Source organism: Hemitrygon akajei, unplaced genomic scaffold (genome assembly GCF_048418815.1).
Source record: "Hemitrygon akajei unplaced genomic scaffold, sHemAka1.3 Scf000188, whole genome shotgun sequence".
Classification (NCBI taxonomy): domain Eukaryota; kingdom Metazoa; phylum Chordata; class Chondrichthyes; order Myliobatiformes; family Dasyatidae; genus Hemitrygon; species Hemitrygon akajei.
Window position 1 is genome coordinate 300,810 of NW_027332074.1, and position 16,345 is coordinate 317,154.

Consider the following 16,345-nt stretch of genomic DNA (forward strand, 5'->3'; position numbering starts at 1 on the left):
GTATTTGGTTTCTTTGGGCTGTTCTCAATGAAGGGGTGTTGACTCTGGGAACAGAAACCTCAATCACATCCTAATGTCTGGATAGAGCGATACGGACAAGATGTTTTCAACAGTAGGATAGTCTAGGATCTGAGATCACAACCTTAATCTATTCAGATGTATCTGGGAACCTTCCATAACATCATTCTGTCCAGTAGCAGGATCTGAATATCACCTGTATCAATGCCGGGGGTTGATCATAGTTACAGGTTATTCGCAGACAGAAGAATATAATGGAATTTTAACCACTTAAATGAACCAAGAAGGACACTTAATGGTTCTCACCACAATGTATTGTATGATGTCCTTTGTAAATATCCTATTGAAGACATTTGGAACAGAAAGGCCGCATCCAACAATGTGTTTTGATTTTGGACCAGCTTCTGCACTGCTGGAAGCTCTGTAGAGATGAAGCTACTAACAGATTTACAGGATGCAACTCGAGACAGCATTAAAACGGCCACTGGAATTTTAGCTTCCCCATTAAAAAATGGCTGAGAGCTCAGTATTCATCTTTGCCATAATGAAACTCAAAGCATGTGAGATTGAATTCCTCATTTCCAATTTTCAGTTAGTTCTGCTGAGCCACTTCCTCCATCACCAGGGTAACAGCCCTGCAGAGCTGCAGAGTGTTGAACATTGTTATCACTCTCTGGTCACTTCCCCTCAGTGACCTCAGGAGCCGGTGTGGAGACCCGGATGCCTGGAGCATTCACTGTATGGAATGTATGGTGTTTATGTTGCAATAGAGAGATAACTAATGAATGTAGGGATTGCATTTATGCAAATCTGTTTAGGATGTCACAAACAGGTGTCAACAGGGATCACTTCCTCCACAATTCCCTTGTTCATTCATCCCTCCTCACTAATCTTCCTCCAGATACTTATCCCTGCATACGGCCTAAGTGCTACACCTACCCGTCCACCCCCTCCCTCACCTCCATTCAGACACAAACAGTCCTTCCAGGTGAGGCAACACTTCACCTGCGAATCAGCTGGGGTCATCCATTGTGTCCGGTGCTCCCGATGCGGCCTCCTTCACACTGGTGAGACCCGCCATAAATTGGGAGACCGTTTTGTCGAGCATCTCTGATTCATCTCCCACAAGGGAGACTTTGCAGTGGCCAAACATTTTAATTCTGATTCCCATTCCGACGTCTCGATCAATGGCCTCCTCTTGTGCCAAGATGAGACCGCCCTCAGGGTGGAGGAACAACACTTTATATTCCATCCGGGTACCCTCCAACCTGATTAAATGAATATTGAATTCTCCTTTCAGTAAACAAGTTCCGCCCCCCACCCACTTCTCTATTTCCCACTCTGAACTTTCATTTGTGCTCACCAGCCTATTACTTCCCCCCGGCTCCCCGCTTTCCCTTTCTCCTGTTAATAACACTCCGATTCTTTCATCTCCAGCCCTTGACCAGCCCATGACTTGACCACCTATCACCTGCCTGCTCGCCTCTTTCCCCTCCCTTGTTCAGGTGGGAATTGTGTGTCGGACCGGGATGGGAATCGAACCCGTAACTCTGAGAACCGGGAGGTGGAGCGATGGCGACCGGGAAGATGCAGAGGGAAACATTAAAAATGTAGCTCATGTACATATGAAATAACGTGTAAAATGCAGCAGGTAGGAGGGGCGAGGAGCAGAGTCACCGGTTCAGACGGGAGACCCTCCACCGTCACCAGAATCGGTGTCTCGCTCTCATTTCAAACGCAGATCTGCAGCATCTCAGGTTTTCGCTTCCGACGCCCCGCCCCCGCTCTCACAGTCTCCGGATAGGCGGGGTTTTCTTTCCGTTCTCTGTTGAAGCGGATGGTTGGCTGGGAGCGGGTGGACCGATCGCTGTCTGCGGGACAAATTGATCAAGTTCTCACCGGTCAGTATTGAGGCCAGTCACTAGGGTTGACCGCAACCGACAATTTCACATCGGTGAGTACTGAAGCCGATCTCGGGGGCGGGGTACCTCATGTTGGGCAGAGAGTCCCGTTAACTTCCTCGAACTGGCGGCCTCGTCCCGGATACTGGAAACAACCTGTCGTGGTCGGTCCGGCTTATGGGACCTTCACACCGAACCGCCTGAGATGAGCCGCCGCTCAGCCCCTGGTGTTCTGGTCCCAGGAGCGGGATGAGGTGGTGATGCCGAGACTTAACCCATCCATTAAGATGTACCTGGGGAACTTTACCTCCATCACCCGGCCCGATATCGAATCCAAACTTCATCCGGATCGATGCCTGGGGTCGATAATGCTATTACTTTTTTCCCAGCACAATGGAAATGGGCGTTCGGCCCGTTGTGTCATTGCAGACAGCGAGGGTTAAACGGAGCAATGGCACCCTCGGGAGACTCCTCCACGAGTATGAGTAGCTCCATCTTTCCCCCGTTCAGACAGGACAGTGAGATTCAGATCGCTCACGTCCTCTCTTCCATTTCTGCGACTTGATGACATGCAGCCAATGTTTCCCGATGCGTGGCCCAATTAATGGGCGAATTAAGGTTTTTTTCCATGTATCTGGGATTTTCGGAAATGTGTACACTCCTTCCAGTATTTCCAAAGGAGCTGTTTAATATTTCCCCACGATTAAAATGGGGAATCTTTATTTTTTATATGTACAGATGTACAGTGAAATATTGTCTTTGGTGTCATCCACACAGATCAACACATTATAACAATACATTGAGGTGATATAAGGTAAAACAAAAACAGAATGTAACAATTCTCAATGTAACTCATTCTGGTTACAGAGAAACTGCAGTGCAGGTAGATATGTGATGCAAGGTCTTGTTAGACTGTTAGGCCAGGGGTCCATCTAATTACATTGGGGAGCATGCAGTTCGCTTCTTACTGCAGAATGGAAACTGTCCTTGAAACTGGTGGTATGTTTCCATTTTATTTTGTTTTCGACCTGAGAGAAGGGTGAGAAGTGAGATTGTCCAGGGTTGTGGGGATCTTTCATTATGTTGGCTGCTTTACTGAGTCAGTGGGAAGTGCAGACAGAATCCATGGAGGGGAGGTTGGTTTCTGCGATGTGCTCAGCTGTGTCCACAGTTCTCCGCTATTTCATTCAGTTACAGGAAGAGCAGTAGCCGTATGAAGATGTGAAGTATCGGGATGGGATACTTTCTGCGGTGCATTGATAAAGTGTGTAGAGTAGAAAAGGGCATATACCAAAGTTCTTACGGTTTGTTTTCGCTTTGTTATATTGGAATCCGTTACCTGCTAGTGCGTACTATTATTTCAGAATCTGTGTAGCTGGAGGACCATCAGAGATCGCCCCTAATCAACCATCTTCTTCAACCTTAGCCCAGCCTGTATCCCACCACCTCAATGCTATACATCGACCATCTTGTTCAACCTCTGTCCAGTCTGTATCCCATTGGTGCAATGATATATTTCAGCAATCTCTCTTTCAAACTTTGTCTTCATTCTGAATTTTTGTTTTGCATTTTTTTCAGAGTGTTTTTTTTTATAGCTAGGACTACCAGACAGACGGACATACTTTATTGATCAATTGAATACAGCATGTAGCAGGGTAAAATCAGCCATTTCAATTTTTGGTTCACTGTTACAAACTGGCTGCAGTGTTAATCTTTGTCATAATGGAACTCATAGCATCTGATGTTGAGCTTGTTACTTCCTCCTTTGGTTACTTTTGGTGAGCCATTTCCTCTGTTTCCAGGGTAACGGCCCGTCAGAGCTGCAGCAAGTGTTGCAGTTTTTATCGCTCTGTGGTCACCGCCTCTCAGCGTAGAGACAGTGGCCTCGGGAGCAAATGTAACAGAATGATAGTGGGAGGAAAGGATGCTGTGAGCATTGACTGTATGGAATGTGTTACACCAGGGTCAGAATGAACTCAGAACTAACAGAGTGGTTGGGGTGGGGTGGCATTTATAGTTCAGGGTGGCAATCAGTTACTATTTGTGCACTAAAATAAAGAAGAAGTTCTACAGGTAGAAAATACCACAGTTGCAGGAAATTTAAAGTAAGGAGGTGAAAATACTGGAAACGCTCAGCAGATTGGCAGCATCTTGGACATTCTCAGTTCTGGAACTGGGTCTTCCACCATTTGTCCTTTCAGAGATGTAATCTGATGTATTGAGTTCCCATAATTTTCTACTTTATAATTTTACATTTTGTTCCTGTTACACTGCAGGAAACATGGCAGCCAGCTGTGCTGGGCAAGATCCCACACGGCAGGAAGATTGTGAACAAATGTGCTCAGTTTAGCTGCTGGGATCAGGCTGAAGTGTATCCGCATCCTCTATACAGACCGGGGAACCAGCCTGAGCACCGACCCCGGCAGAGGGTCATTAGGTTCCAATTCCACCTTAGTTTGTGAATCGGAAATGGCAGGAACACCACGGCAAATTGCCGGCACCAAAGCGTCTTTGTATGGGTGATGATATTGGGCTGGTGATTCTGAGGATATGGAACTGACAGTAGACGGGTCTCAGTCCAGTTTGGTAATTCGACAGCTGGGATCAGAATTTTCTCAGACTGCAGTGAAGCTGAAATCTCAGGCGGTTGGGAGTATCCTGCTCTTTTGATATTACCATATATTTGGATTTTTTTTACCAAAATCTAATTTGGTTAGACCAAAATCTGCACTTGTTTGTACTACTTTGTCCAGGGGGATTTGTGGGTCTTCTGCAGCACATGCTATTAGGGTGGTATCTTATATTGTTGATGTAAACACCTCCAAAATTATTCCTATTCAGGTCTTTTGTTTGTCTGAGAATCATTTCACTATAGATATTAAATAATTTCAGTGAGGCAACGCATTTTGGTCTAACTGCTTATATTATCATCAATTTTTACCTCCACTATTCGATTCCAATATAAATTTTGAAGCGGTAATTGGTCCCTTCCGTCAATGTTTAATTCAGTAAGAATTTGAAATAATTTTTCATGTTGCACTTTGTCGAATGTTTTAGTGAAATCAATAAAATATAAAAAAGACATCATTCTGATTATTCAGTTGCCTTTTCTGAAAGTATTCGCAGGATGAAAATTGCGTTGCTAGATCCACTATCCTCCATAAACCCATATTGAACTTTAGAAGATTTAAACCTTAACTTGTTTTTAATTTGACTGATAACAATTCTCAACAAAAGCTTTATAATGTGACTCATCAGACTGATTGTTCTATAATTTTCGCAGTCAATAGTTCCAGGAATTTTAGGCAGAGTTATAAATACTGATTTCAAGAGATCGTCAGGCAATACACCAAACTCATAAATGCCATTAAACTCTTCAAAATAAATATCTATGCCCAGATCTTCTGGGGCTTGTATCATTTCCACTGAAATTCCATCAGATCCGATGGCTTTACCTTGTTTCATAATTTTCATTGCTTTAGTTATTTCTTCTTTGGTAATAAGTGGGCCAGAATTAGGATGTTTAATACTTGGGGGTTCTCCTCTATTATCTCAAAATAACTGCTCTACATACTGAATCCACCTCTCACATACTTTATCTGGATCTGTTTGGATGGATCCGTCTGCTGATCCTATGCATCCTGTAGACGAGGTTTTCTTAATGCCAGTAACTTTCTTAATTTTCTGGTGCATTTCTTAGCTGTTGTTAATACGTCATTCCACTTCATTGCATTTTTCATTCAGCCATTCTTCCTTTGCAATATTGCACAATGTTCTGGTCTGTGACATTGATTGTCTGTCTGTAAAGGCAGAGGAGAGCCTGGACATACTGAGAATGATATTGATTGTCTGTCCATAAAGTTACTTTAGGCACAGGAGTGTCTAGAACCTGAAATTTTAAACCAGTAGTGGGTGGGGTGTGGATGGTGGGTTAGTGAGTAGAGGTGTTGATCCCGCTTGCTGCTTGGGAAAAATAGCTGCTTTGAGCCTGATTGTCCCGGCGTGGATGTTACAGATGTTTAAGGTAGCACCAGAGTCGTAAAGAGAGTTTTGGGCATATTGACCTTTATAACGCAGGCTATTACGAAGAGGGGCTGGGATATTAATGCCAGAGTTCTAAAAGACACCGTGATTCCAGAATATGCAGAATTGTGTGCAGTTCCGGTCAGTTACTGGGAGGATAGATATCGCTAAGCGTGAAAGAGTGCCGGGAAAATTGCACGGACATTGCTGGTATTTCAGGAAATAATTAGAGTGATAGGTTGAACAGGTTAGAACCTGATTACCTGGAATACAGGGAAATGAGGGGGTATCCTAGCAGGATTCCAACTCTTTATGCCATTTGCCCGTGCAATTAAAGGAAGGTTCCATGGACACCAGGTTGGAAAACCCTGCTAGAGATGTAGAAATCTATGATAGTATAAATAGGGTGAATGCAGGTAGGCATTTTCCCCCTCAGGTTGGGTAAGGTCATGGACTTAGAGCAAAAAGTGACACATTTAAGGGGAATCTGAGGGGGAACTACTTCACTCAGTGGGTGGTGCGAATGTGGAACTAGCTCCCAGCAGAAGTGAGAGATGAAGGTTTGATTGTGATGTTTGGGTAGGTACATGGATGAGGGAGGTATACAGGGCTGTGGTCTGGGTGCAGGGGGATGGGACCACACCGAACATGGCACGGACTGGCTGGGCTAACAGTCCTCTTTTTGTGCTTTAAAGGCTCTATGAATCTAAATTGAAACTTCTACACATAATCGACATTTGTTGCAGACGGGTGGTATCCAACAATGTGTTTTTATTTTAGACCAGCGTCTGCACTGCTGAGAGTGTAGTAGAGCAGGAACCACAATGAGATTTACTGAATGCAACTCGAAAGGGTAAATACAACCACTGGAATTTTAGTATCAACATTACAAAATGGCTGAATGGTCAGTTCATATTTGTCACAATGAAATCGAGAACGTGTCACACTGAGTTTGTTATTTCCCCGCTCGGTTATCTTTGCGAGGCACTTCCTCCGTCACCAAGGCAACAGCTCACCAGAGCTGCAGAGAGTGTTGAACACGTTTATCGCTCTCTGGTTGCTGACTCTCAGCGGGGAGAGAGTGGCCTCAGATACGAGGATGCTTTGAGCATTTACTGTCCGGGATGGAATGAAGAAGATTGTAGGGATTGTATTTAGGCAATTTTGTTCTGGGTGTCAAACACCTTGCAGTTAGTCAATCGTTTCTTCATCAAAAGAAACAAAATAAAAGGTCTTGTACTGAGTTTCCAGTGCTATATTCCCAACTTTACATTTAGAACATATTGTTCCTGTTACACGACGGGGAAAGTGCCGGCTAATTGGCCTGGGCTACACCGCACTCAACAATAAAATAATGAACAATGTGTTCAATGTAACTGTGGAGGAAATTTGAAATGTATCAGCACCCTCTTTGCGACCGAATGCCCATGTTTCCCGTCGGATCCCTGTCCAGACCAAGGATCATCAGGCTCCAGTTGTGTCACGGGTTGGTGTGGGAGTGTAAGTTTTTGAACTGGGATTAGCTGAGACACTGCCTCATATTACCGTCATCAAAGAGCCCTGGGAGAGTTGGTGCTTGCGATGTAATCTAGGGATGTGGTCTCCAGGAATATGGAACTGTCACTGTCTGGGCTTCGGTCTATGTTGGTGCTTTTACAGATGCGGCTGGATGTTCCTCCTTCTGCAATGGAGCAGACGTCTCCGGTGGCTGGATATTGGTAGCGTGAATCTCTCATTGTGAGATGTGGGAACACCTAGTGTGAGATGTGGAAAAGATGTTCGGGATGTGACCCTCTGAGGTTGGATCTTGGGATACCACGCATGTTTTGACCCAGACAAAATGAATCAGGGGATCAAGTTGACCGGGTTTATGAGATGTTGAGCGAGTATTTCTGTTCTGTACTCAGATGTTTGATTCTATAGTTCCTTTGGAAGCAAAGCAGAGAATGAGTTCCCATTCCATCGCTCACAGGGAGAAGCTGTGAGAAAATACGCACCAGTAGACATAGACCGGGGTTTCAGAATTCAATTCACGTTTGGAAGTTCCCCCTCACTCTCAACTGTTTATTTGCCAGTGGGAGTCAAACAGAAACTCAAGATGCTGAAGATGGAACAGAACATGGAACAGTACATCACAGGAATAGGCCCTTCGGCCACAATGCTGTGCCAGACCAGCTGAAAAGTAAATCAACCCCCCCCCCCCCTCAAAATCTAGGGTTGTTGGGGGGGGGGGTGAGGTTGGGGCGGGAGTGATTATTTACGCCAACAGAATAACAACAAGTCTGGATACATTGGAAATGAAGAGGGTGTCTGGATTTGACGGAGAGTCTGGGAACTGAGCGTGCAGCCTCAGAATAAAGCTTTACTTTAATACTGAGATTAAAGCAATTACTTCAGCCAAAGGTTGTTTGATCTGTGGAATTTGTTACCACAAAGGGCGGTGGAGGCGATCGTTGGGTATATTCATGTTCTGGATTGCTAAATAGGTTGAGAATTATAGCAGGAAGCAAGAAGACGGTGTTGGAAAAATAATCCTTCATGATTGATTATGGAGCAGACTAGAATGACCGAATCACCTAATTCTACTCTTACATATTATGACTTGTATCTTATACCATGACTGAACGATGACTTCCTTGTATCCCATCACAAACAATAGAAAATCTTCAGATGCTGGAAATCCAAGCAATACACACAAAATGGTGGACTAACCGAGCAGGCCGGGCAATGTCAATGGAAGAGAGTAGCGTCGACATACAGATGCTGCCTGGCCTGATGAGTTCCTCCAGCATCTTGTGTCTGTTCTTTTGTATCCCATGTCAGGCTTTGTAAAGAGTGAGGGGAAGTTACAGATTTCTTCACTCTGATCAAGACATATGCGTTCCAGATTTAAATTTCAGATTAATGCTTTGTTCTCGTTTGTTTTAGTAACATGCTTCATTATTTCTCTGGGTAAAGTTAGACCTGCGATGAGCGATTTATTGGAAGAAAAGCACACAACTGGAAGCAAACCACAACTGAAGACAAGGGAAAAGCAACAAGGAAACCAGCCCGAGGACTGAGAGAACCAATTCGAGAGAACCCTTCTGAATCGGAGTTTCCATTGATTCAGTCAGGAGAAAGTTTGGTGAGTCTCATTTACCCAAACACTGGTCCTTTAGACATTACATTTCTGTACCAAGGAAGATAGGAAATAGCTGGAGAGAGACTGAATAAACCTAGAAGTGCCAGTTATGCCAGTTGCAATCATTCCAGATCTGCCAATGTGCTGTCAGCATCAGTTCTGTGAAGCCACGCATCTTCCTCATATTGTTTGCTCATTTCAAACGTGTCACTCCTGATGTTTCCTTGCTTGTTGTGTTATGTCATAATAATCTCAAAACGCGTTGAGAATGTCCTCCCTTTATAAGACGCCGCATTTGTTTCCTGTTATAGTTATTGCAGAAATGTGGAATCACCATGAACTACAGCAACATGTCATTGACTCCTCTGTCTATTGCAAGCTGCAATGATATACTTGTCCTCGAGTATATCGCCGTGCAGGCCTCTGCTAAGAGCAAACCCTCTCGAAGCCAAATGTCCCAGCACCACATTTCATTCAGTCTAAACTAGCAGATGCCAACCAATAATTTACATTTACATACCCTGTCGTCATCAAGTACTTTTCTACTAACAAATTGTCAGAACCTATGAATCTATGATTAAGCGGAAATAGGTTTTGCAATGTTCCCATTTGACCCTGTACCATGGGTTATACCTGTACTTGAGGTGAACGAATGTCCTTGCAGCCAGGACTGCTGGAGCTGCAGGAATCGGTTTAAACTCAATGATTTCGGCTGGAAAGCAGCGTGTTGGGTCACATGATGAAGCTGTTGATATTGAGATATATCCAATGTCCAGAGAGACTGGCTGTGGACTGGGCATCATGTAGTGAAAAGCAGCAAAAGCTTCCGCTCGCCTCCCCACTCCCCCTCCCACCCTCCTATTTTTTGCCAGTGTTAATTGCAGGAGTTAGGAACTCTTTCTACTCACTGAACACTGAAATTAAAGCCTGTGATACCATTCAAATCCCAGTTTCTTTATAAAGAATGGGGTTGAAGTGTTATCGAGATGAACATGGGGGAATGTGTAACGAAAGTTTAAATCAGATCAGCCGAGTGGTCCACTTATGCATTTGTTGTGTTGACTAGAAAAGTTCTGACAGTTCAATTAGTGTAAGACAATATAATTTCTGCATATTAATTATATTGTGGAACTGAAAAGAAACACTACATTGATTAACAATATACATCGAGATTTGTGCGTTAATGTTGAACCCCAGCGGGTTGCGGATCGACCATGACTCATTCGCTCCCTGTTCTCTGTTCCTGGCTCTACAGTATCCCTGTCTACCAGGCGAACGAGCTAACCGCCCCGCCCACTCTGCCACGCGCGCCCTCTCGCGGAGCTTCGTCACGCTCGCGCTCCCGGGCTGACGTTGAGACGATTTAAGCATTCTGCGCGTGCCCGGTATCTCTCTTAAAGTGACGTGAGATTTACTTGTCTCTCATTGGTGACAGCAAGTGGCATTTTAGCATACCAACCAATCGGGATATGAGCTTTTTCATTAAGGAGTTCCCTCCGTAGACCCCGTCAGATGTTTACCACCCTAACTCCTGGGAAAGATCCAAAAAGCTAATTTATTTAATGCGCTCTTCCTCTCCAAGGAGTCTGGAAGGGCGATGGATTGAAGTTCACTCAAACTATTCTCATCAGGCACGGTCCCCAATCCAGACAGCATCCTTGTAAATGTCTTCTGCGCGCTCTCTATAGCATCCATTTCGTTTCCTGTAGTGAGGTGACCAGAACTGAACACTGTACTCCCAGGTGGAATCTAATCAAGGTCTTGTATAGCTGTAACATTACCTCTCACTCTTGAACTCAATCCCATGACTGATGAATGCCAACACACCATATGCTTTCTTAACAATACTGTCAACTTGGGCAGCAGCTTTGAGTGTTCTATCGACACAGACCTCAAGATCTCACTGATCCTCCACATTGCCAAAAGTCCGACCATTAATATTATATTCTGTCTTCAAATTTGACCTACCGAAATTAACCATTTCATACCTGTCAGTATTGAAGTCTATCTGCCAATTCTCTGCCCAGTTCTGCATCCTATCGATGTTGCACTGTAACATCTGACAACCCTGCAGACGATCCACAACACTCTCAACATTTGTGTCATCAGCAAACCTACTAACCCATTCTTCAACTTCCTCATCCAGGTCATTTGTAAAAATCACAAAGAGAAGGAGTCCCAGAACAGATCCCAACGGAACACTATTAGTCACCATCATCCATGCAGAATTTGAACCATCTGCAACGGCACTTTGCCTTCTGTGGGCATGCCAGTTCTGGATCCACAAAGCAATGTCGCCTTGGATCCATACCTCCTTCTTTTCCGAATGAGCTTTCCAAGGGGAGCCTTAGCTAACCTCTTCCTGAAATGCACATACAGTACTTCCACTGCTCTACCTTCATCAATGTGTTTTGTTACATCGTCAAAGAATTCAATCAGGTTCATAAGGCATGACCTGCCCTCAGCAAACCTTTGCTGACAATCCCTAATCAGATTATGTCTCTCCAAATGCTCATAAACCCTGCCTCTCAGGATCTTTTCCAAAACTTGCCCACAACTGAAGTCAGACTCACTGGTCTATAATTTCCTGGGTTATCTCTACTCCCTTTCTTCAACAAGGGAACAATGTTTGCAATCTTCCAAGCCTCTGGTACTTTTCCTGTCCCTATTGACGATGCAAAGATCATTGCCAGAGGATCAGCAATCTCCTCCCTCGCTTTCCAGAGTAGCCTGGGTACATCTCATCCAGTTCGGCGACTTATCGAATTTTATGACTTTCAAAAGCTCCAACAATTCTCTTTGTTGAAGTCTATGCACACAAGCGTCTCAGTCAGATGTAAGTCATCTCCACAACTTCCAAGGTCATTTTCACTTGTGAATAACGAAGCAAAGTATTCACTAAGTACATCAGAATACTTTAAATGATCGGCAGATTGAGAAACATCTGTTGAGAATATAGCGGTGAATTCTAACAAACCAAGTTGCCGTTACTGGCGACCCCACAGATTTGTTATATTTGCATGTCGTCCCCTCAGCTCCAGTGATGATTGTTACAAATGTCAGTGATATGTATTCAATCCTTTATTAGCAATCAGCAAACAATCTTGAAGCGATGAAACTGAAGTGTACCCAAGTGTAGGTTCAACGTGTAGGATAATAACAAAAGATATGACATCCCTCAGTCTCCAGATGTGAACCACATGGAATAAAGCACAAAAATGTAACTGATTCCCTTCACATTTACCACACCCCCACTGATGCGACAAGTTACCATAAAAAGCATCATAAATACACAACGCAGAATACACTGCAGATAGAGAACAGTTACACGGCTCCTACACACAGGTTCAGCTCCGATACAGGGTTTTCCTCCTGAAATATGAAAATACAGTCTGTCTTGTTGAATAATCCCAGCATTTTATATTATTTATGTCAAAGATTATTTTCCCAACTAGCTGTTTTGGATGTATGGCGGGTCTACATTGTGCTTAACAAGGTGCCATGTAACTATCTGATACTAACCAGGTGATATGGTCAAATAAATCTTGACCGGTTTTCAGTGATAATAATGGTTTTAAAGTCCTGCCGGAGAAACTATCGTGGTTCAGTCAAGATGTCCTGATGCTGTGGTTGAGATTGCATTGTTCAGGATGTCAGAGTGTTTCAACATAGACTCAAACCATATATTACCATTGGTGTCAAAGCCAGGCGATGTTAAACTGAAAGGAGACGGTGAAAATCAAGTGTGACTGAGAAATTTATGGACTTCAGTGATGATAGGGATAGATGTAAAATTGGGCAGCAGAAATGTTTTAACCCACACTGCTGTAACACTTGTCCATTACTCACCACAGCGCCACCTGGAGGAACAATGCCGTGGGCGCTGTTTGCTCAACCTGGCTTGCCATTTCATTGACACGTCACTCCCGATCCAAAACACAAGATTGGTTCCTAAAAGGGAATTGCCAGCAATATAGCGAGTAGATATCGCGGGGAATCCCTGCACAGTATACAATCCATGGAGAGAGCGGAAATTGACATTGTGTGACTGTGGGTGGATGGGCACAGGTAGACCAGGCCATGTCAAGTCTTCAGTGGACAGGTCGAAGATGTTTGGAAGTGTTTGCCTCAGTTTAAAACAAAACTGTGTTCTCCTCTAAACCCCAATTATTGTTTGATCCTCTTGTTATTTTTTTTGTGACAGAGCAGCAAACACTGATCACACCTGTCCTCAAAATGGATCAAATTGCGAGCAGTGAAGGAGAGCCAGTGACGTCAACATCGGGAAAGGACACGTGTATGTTGGGCAGTTATTTTAATTTTTAAATACTTTGCGGATTCTGCGTCTGTGTTTAATTCAATATCGACAATTCACAAAACATTTGTGAAAACCGAGCAGACAGATGAGAGAGAGAGAGTTAACATCTCTGGGGGAAACACAGTCACACGTGGAAGGAGTACATTTACCGTCTGTTCCTGCTCCTCTAACAGATTGTGATGCACATTTAAATAACGAGTTACTCCAGAAGTCAAGACATTCTGCTGATGCTAAAAGTTTTGGCCAATAAAAAGACACACAAGATATTGGCAGAACTCAGCAGGTCAGGCAGCATCCATGGAGAGGAATAAATATTCGACGTTTTGCGTCAGGATCACAAGGAATAGAAAGTAATGTGGCAATATTTAGGATTTCTTTCCCCTCATTTCCAGTCCGATAAAGGGCCTTGGCCCGAAAATTTAATTGTTTATTCTCCTCCATAGATGCTGCCTGACAAGCTGAGTACCTCCAGGATTTTGTGAAAACATTTCAGAGATTTGCTGAGGAAGGGGTTGACCAGGCAGGCAGACAGTAACCCAGAGCAAAGCGGTGGTGATGGACAGTACTTGGAGACTGATTGTGATGGGTTACTATATTCTCAGCAATAAACAGAGTCCTTTCCAAACAGAGAGGTGTATCCCCGGGGACAAGAAAGAGCAGCCTTCGACAGATTGAACTATACCCTCTCCTACATGCCCTGCGCCCCCCACCCTCCGGCCCAAGCTCATTCCTCACTACACCCCTCCCCGTCCCGATATATATATATATATATATTCCGGACTGTGTTTGGTGATTTTGGGGTTCCAGAGAGAAAGTTACTGCCCAGTATAGGTACGGTAATTTCTTTAATGCTCCTCATTGTCTTTCACAGGTCCGAGCTCAGCGATCACCGAGCTCCTGGCAAGCTGCAATGATTCCCAGCTGCTGCGGTTAACGGACTTCTACCGGGACAGGCTGGAGCAGGCGATGGAAGGAGGGGTGCACGGAGTGAGCCTGGCGTTAACGGCCGAGAATCAGTTCAGCGGAGAGGAACATCGGGTGAGTGGGAGGGAGAATGGGTTTGAATTTTCACACATCACAGCACTGATGGGTGTCGGGACTCTCACTCATCAGATATAAAATTAGATACAAAAGAACAACTGGGAAATAAATACTGTACCTGCAATCACAAACATGTGACTCTGAACCAGTGATAGAAAGGGGTGAAAAGACCCCGCGGACTGGTGGGTGGCTGCTCAATGTTCAGAGTGAGTTGAGCAGGTAACAGTTGTGTGGGCTCACAGTATTAAATGGAAATATGTCAGGAGGTTTCGGTTTGGGAAGACCGTGCAGCGTGACGGCAGGATGTCAGTGAGAACGGGGACATCATCTGTGGGTGCCACAGGAGCTCGAGTGTGTTCTGTTCTGGGTGGAGATAATTCTGTTACAGTCCCTAACGGCAAGCGGTGTAGATCGGGGAATACTGCCATGTTGCAGTGTGAATAAACCTCCACTGGAAAAGGCAAAGGAAAGGTATCACATATCCTCCAGTAATCCGCTGTCATGTTGGACACTGGCGTCGTCATCTTTTCTGCAACTTCTCTGTGACCGCTCACTTCGTCATAAAAAAAACTCCTGTTTTATTTCTTCATCTGTGATCGTTATTTTCTGATTTCTGTTTTACACTGTCAAAACCGGTGAGGAATTATTTACGGATTTGGAGCCACGTCAATGAAGCGGTCACAGACCAGCCAGGATCTCATTGACTGGTGGACCAGGTTCACGGTGAATGTCCCTCCGTGTGCTCTGCACTCAGAATGTACAGTCCATGTCCAGACAGGATCAGCACCCGTCCGGGTGACTGCTCAGTGTGATCCCGTTACAGAGCACATCATTTACTTCTCATTCTCTGTGTGAATCTGTCAGTCCCCAATATGTTCACTGTTACTCTTCACAGATAATCTCTGATCTCGCTAATAAGGGACAGAGGGCGGACAGTTCTAAACTCCTCCTGAGCCTGGTGATGGAGAAAGGCTCCCGCGCCCGGAGGGTGATGTGGGAAACCTTCGTGAAAATGCGGAATGATGCTCCAATGTTGGACAAAATACTGAAGGAAATGCAGATATATGGTGAGATAATATCAGCGATTAATTCAAATTTTGATTGAATAAAGTACACTTTAAAATTTTACACATCATTCCCTCAATCTGTTTAAATTCAAACAGGTTGTGATCCCTCCCATCCATCAAATCCCGCTCAAGGTTTACTGAAGGTTCTCAGTGAGCTGAAAGGTAAGTGAACATGCATTGAACATTGAAGATTAAAACACTGGAATAGGCCATTAGGCAAATAATATTGTGTCGAAACAGCTGAGAAGTAAATCAGACATACCCAAACTCTAATCTCTCCTTCCTGCACAATGTCCATATGCCTCCATCCTCCTTACATCTATGTGCCTATCCAAATGTCTCTTAAAATGCTTTTAATAGTTTGACTCTACCACCTTACCGGGCAGTGCGTTCCAGGCAACCACGACTCTCTGATTAAAAATCCTACCCCTCACATTCCCCTTCCTTCTACACTCTCTCTCTTTTTCAATGTATTCCCCCTGGTACTAGATATTTCAACTGTGGGAAACCGATTGTCTCTGTCCACTCTATCTATGCCTCTCATAATCTTGTAAACCTGTGTCAGAGCTCCCCTCGGCCTCCGATGATCTGGAGAAAACAATCAAAATATTTCCAGCCTCTCATGACAGCACATGCCCTCTGAACCAGGCAGCATCCTGGTAAACCCCTTCTGCTCCCTCTCTAAAGCCTCATCATCCCTCCGGTAGTGGGGCGATCGGAACGGTACGCAATGGCCCAGATGAGGCTGAAGCAGAGTTCATCAAGTTGAAACTTGACCTCTGTTTCCACCAACGGTTGTAATTTGCGTCTGGCGGTTCAGCTGTTGAGCCACAAGGATCTGACCAGGTAAATT

The 16,345-nt window shown here is 44.4% G+C and overlaps 1 protein-coding gene across 4 annotated transcripts in view; it reads left to right on the forward strand.

Annotated features, from left to right (window-relative positions):
• The first annotated feature begins 1,397 nt into the window (after positions 1–1,397).
• The window catches only part of LOC140724326 (NACHT, LRR and PYD domains-containing protein 3-like), a 36,928-nt gene continuing 21,980 nt past the window's right edge, over positions 1,398–16,345 (forward strand). Inside the window, exons 1-6 of one of the 4 annotated variants that reach the window (XM_073038775.1) lie at positions 1,398–1,972; positions 8,901–9,069; positions 13,271–13,363; positions 14,256–14,422; positions 15,321–15,492; positions 15,589–15,654. In XM_073038775.1, the coding sequence (XP_072894876.1) occupies positions 13,303–13,363; positions 14,256–14,422; positions 15,321–15,492; positions 15,589–15,654 (466 nt within the window). In that variant the 5' untranslated portion in view covers positions 1,398–1,972; positions 8,901–9,069; positions 13,271–13,302. The remainder of the gene's footprint in view (positions 1,973–8,900; positions 9,070–13,270; positions 13,364–14,255; positions 14,423–15,320; positions 15,493–15,588; positions 15,655–16,345) is intronic. The other 3 variants (XM_073038776.1, XM_073038777.1, XM_073038778.1) reach the window with 3 other exon arrangements.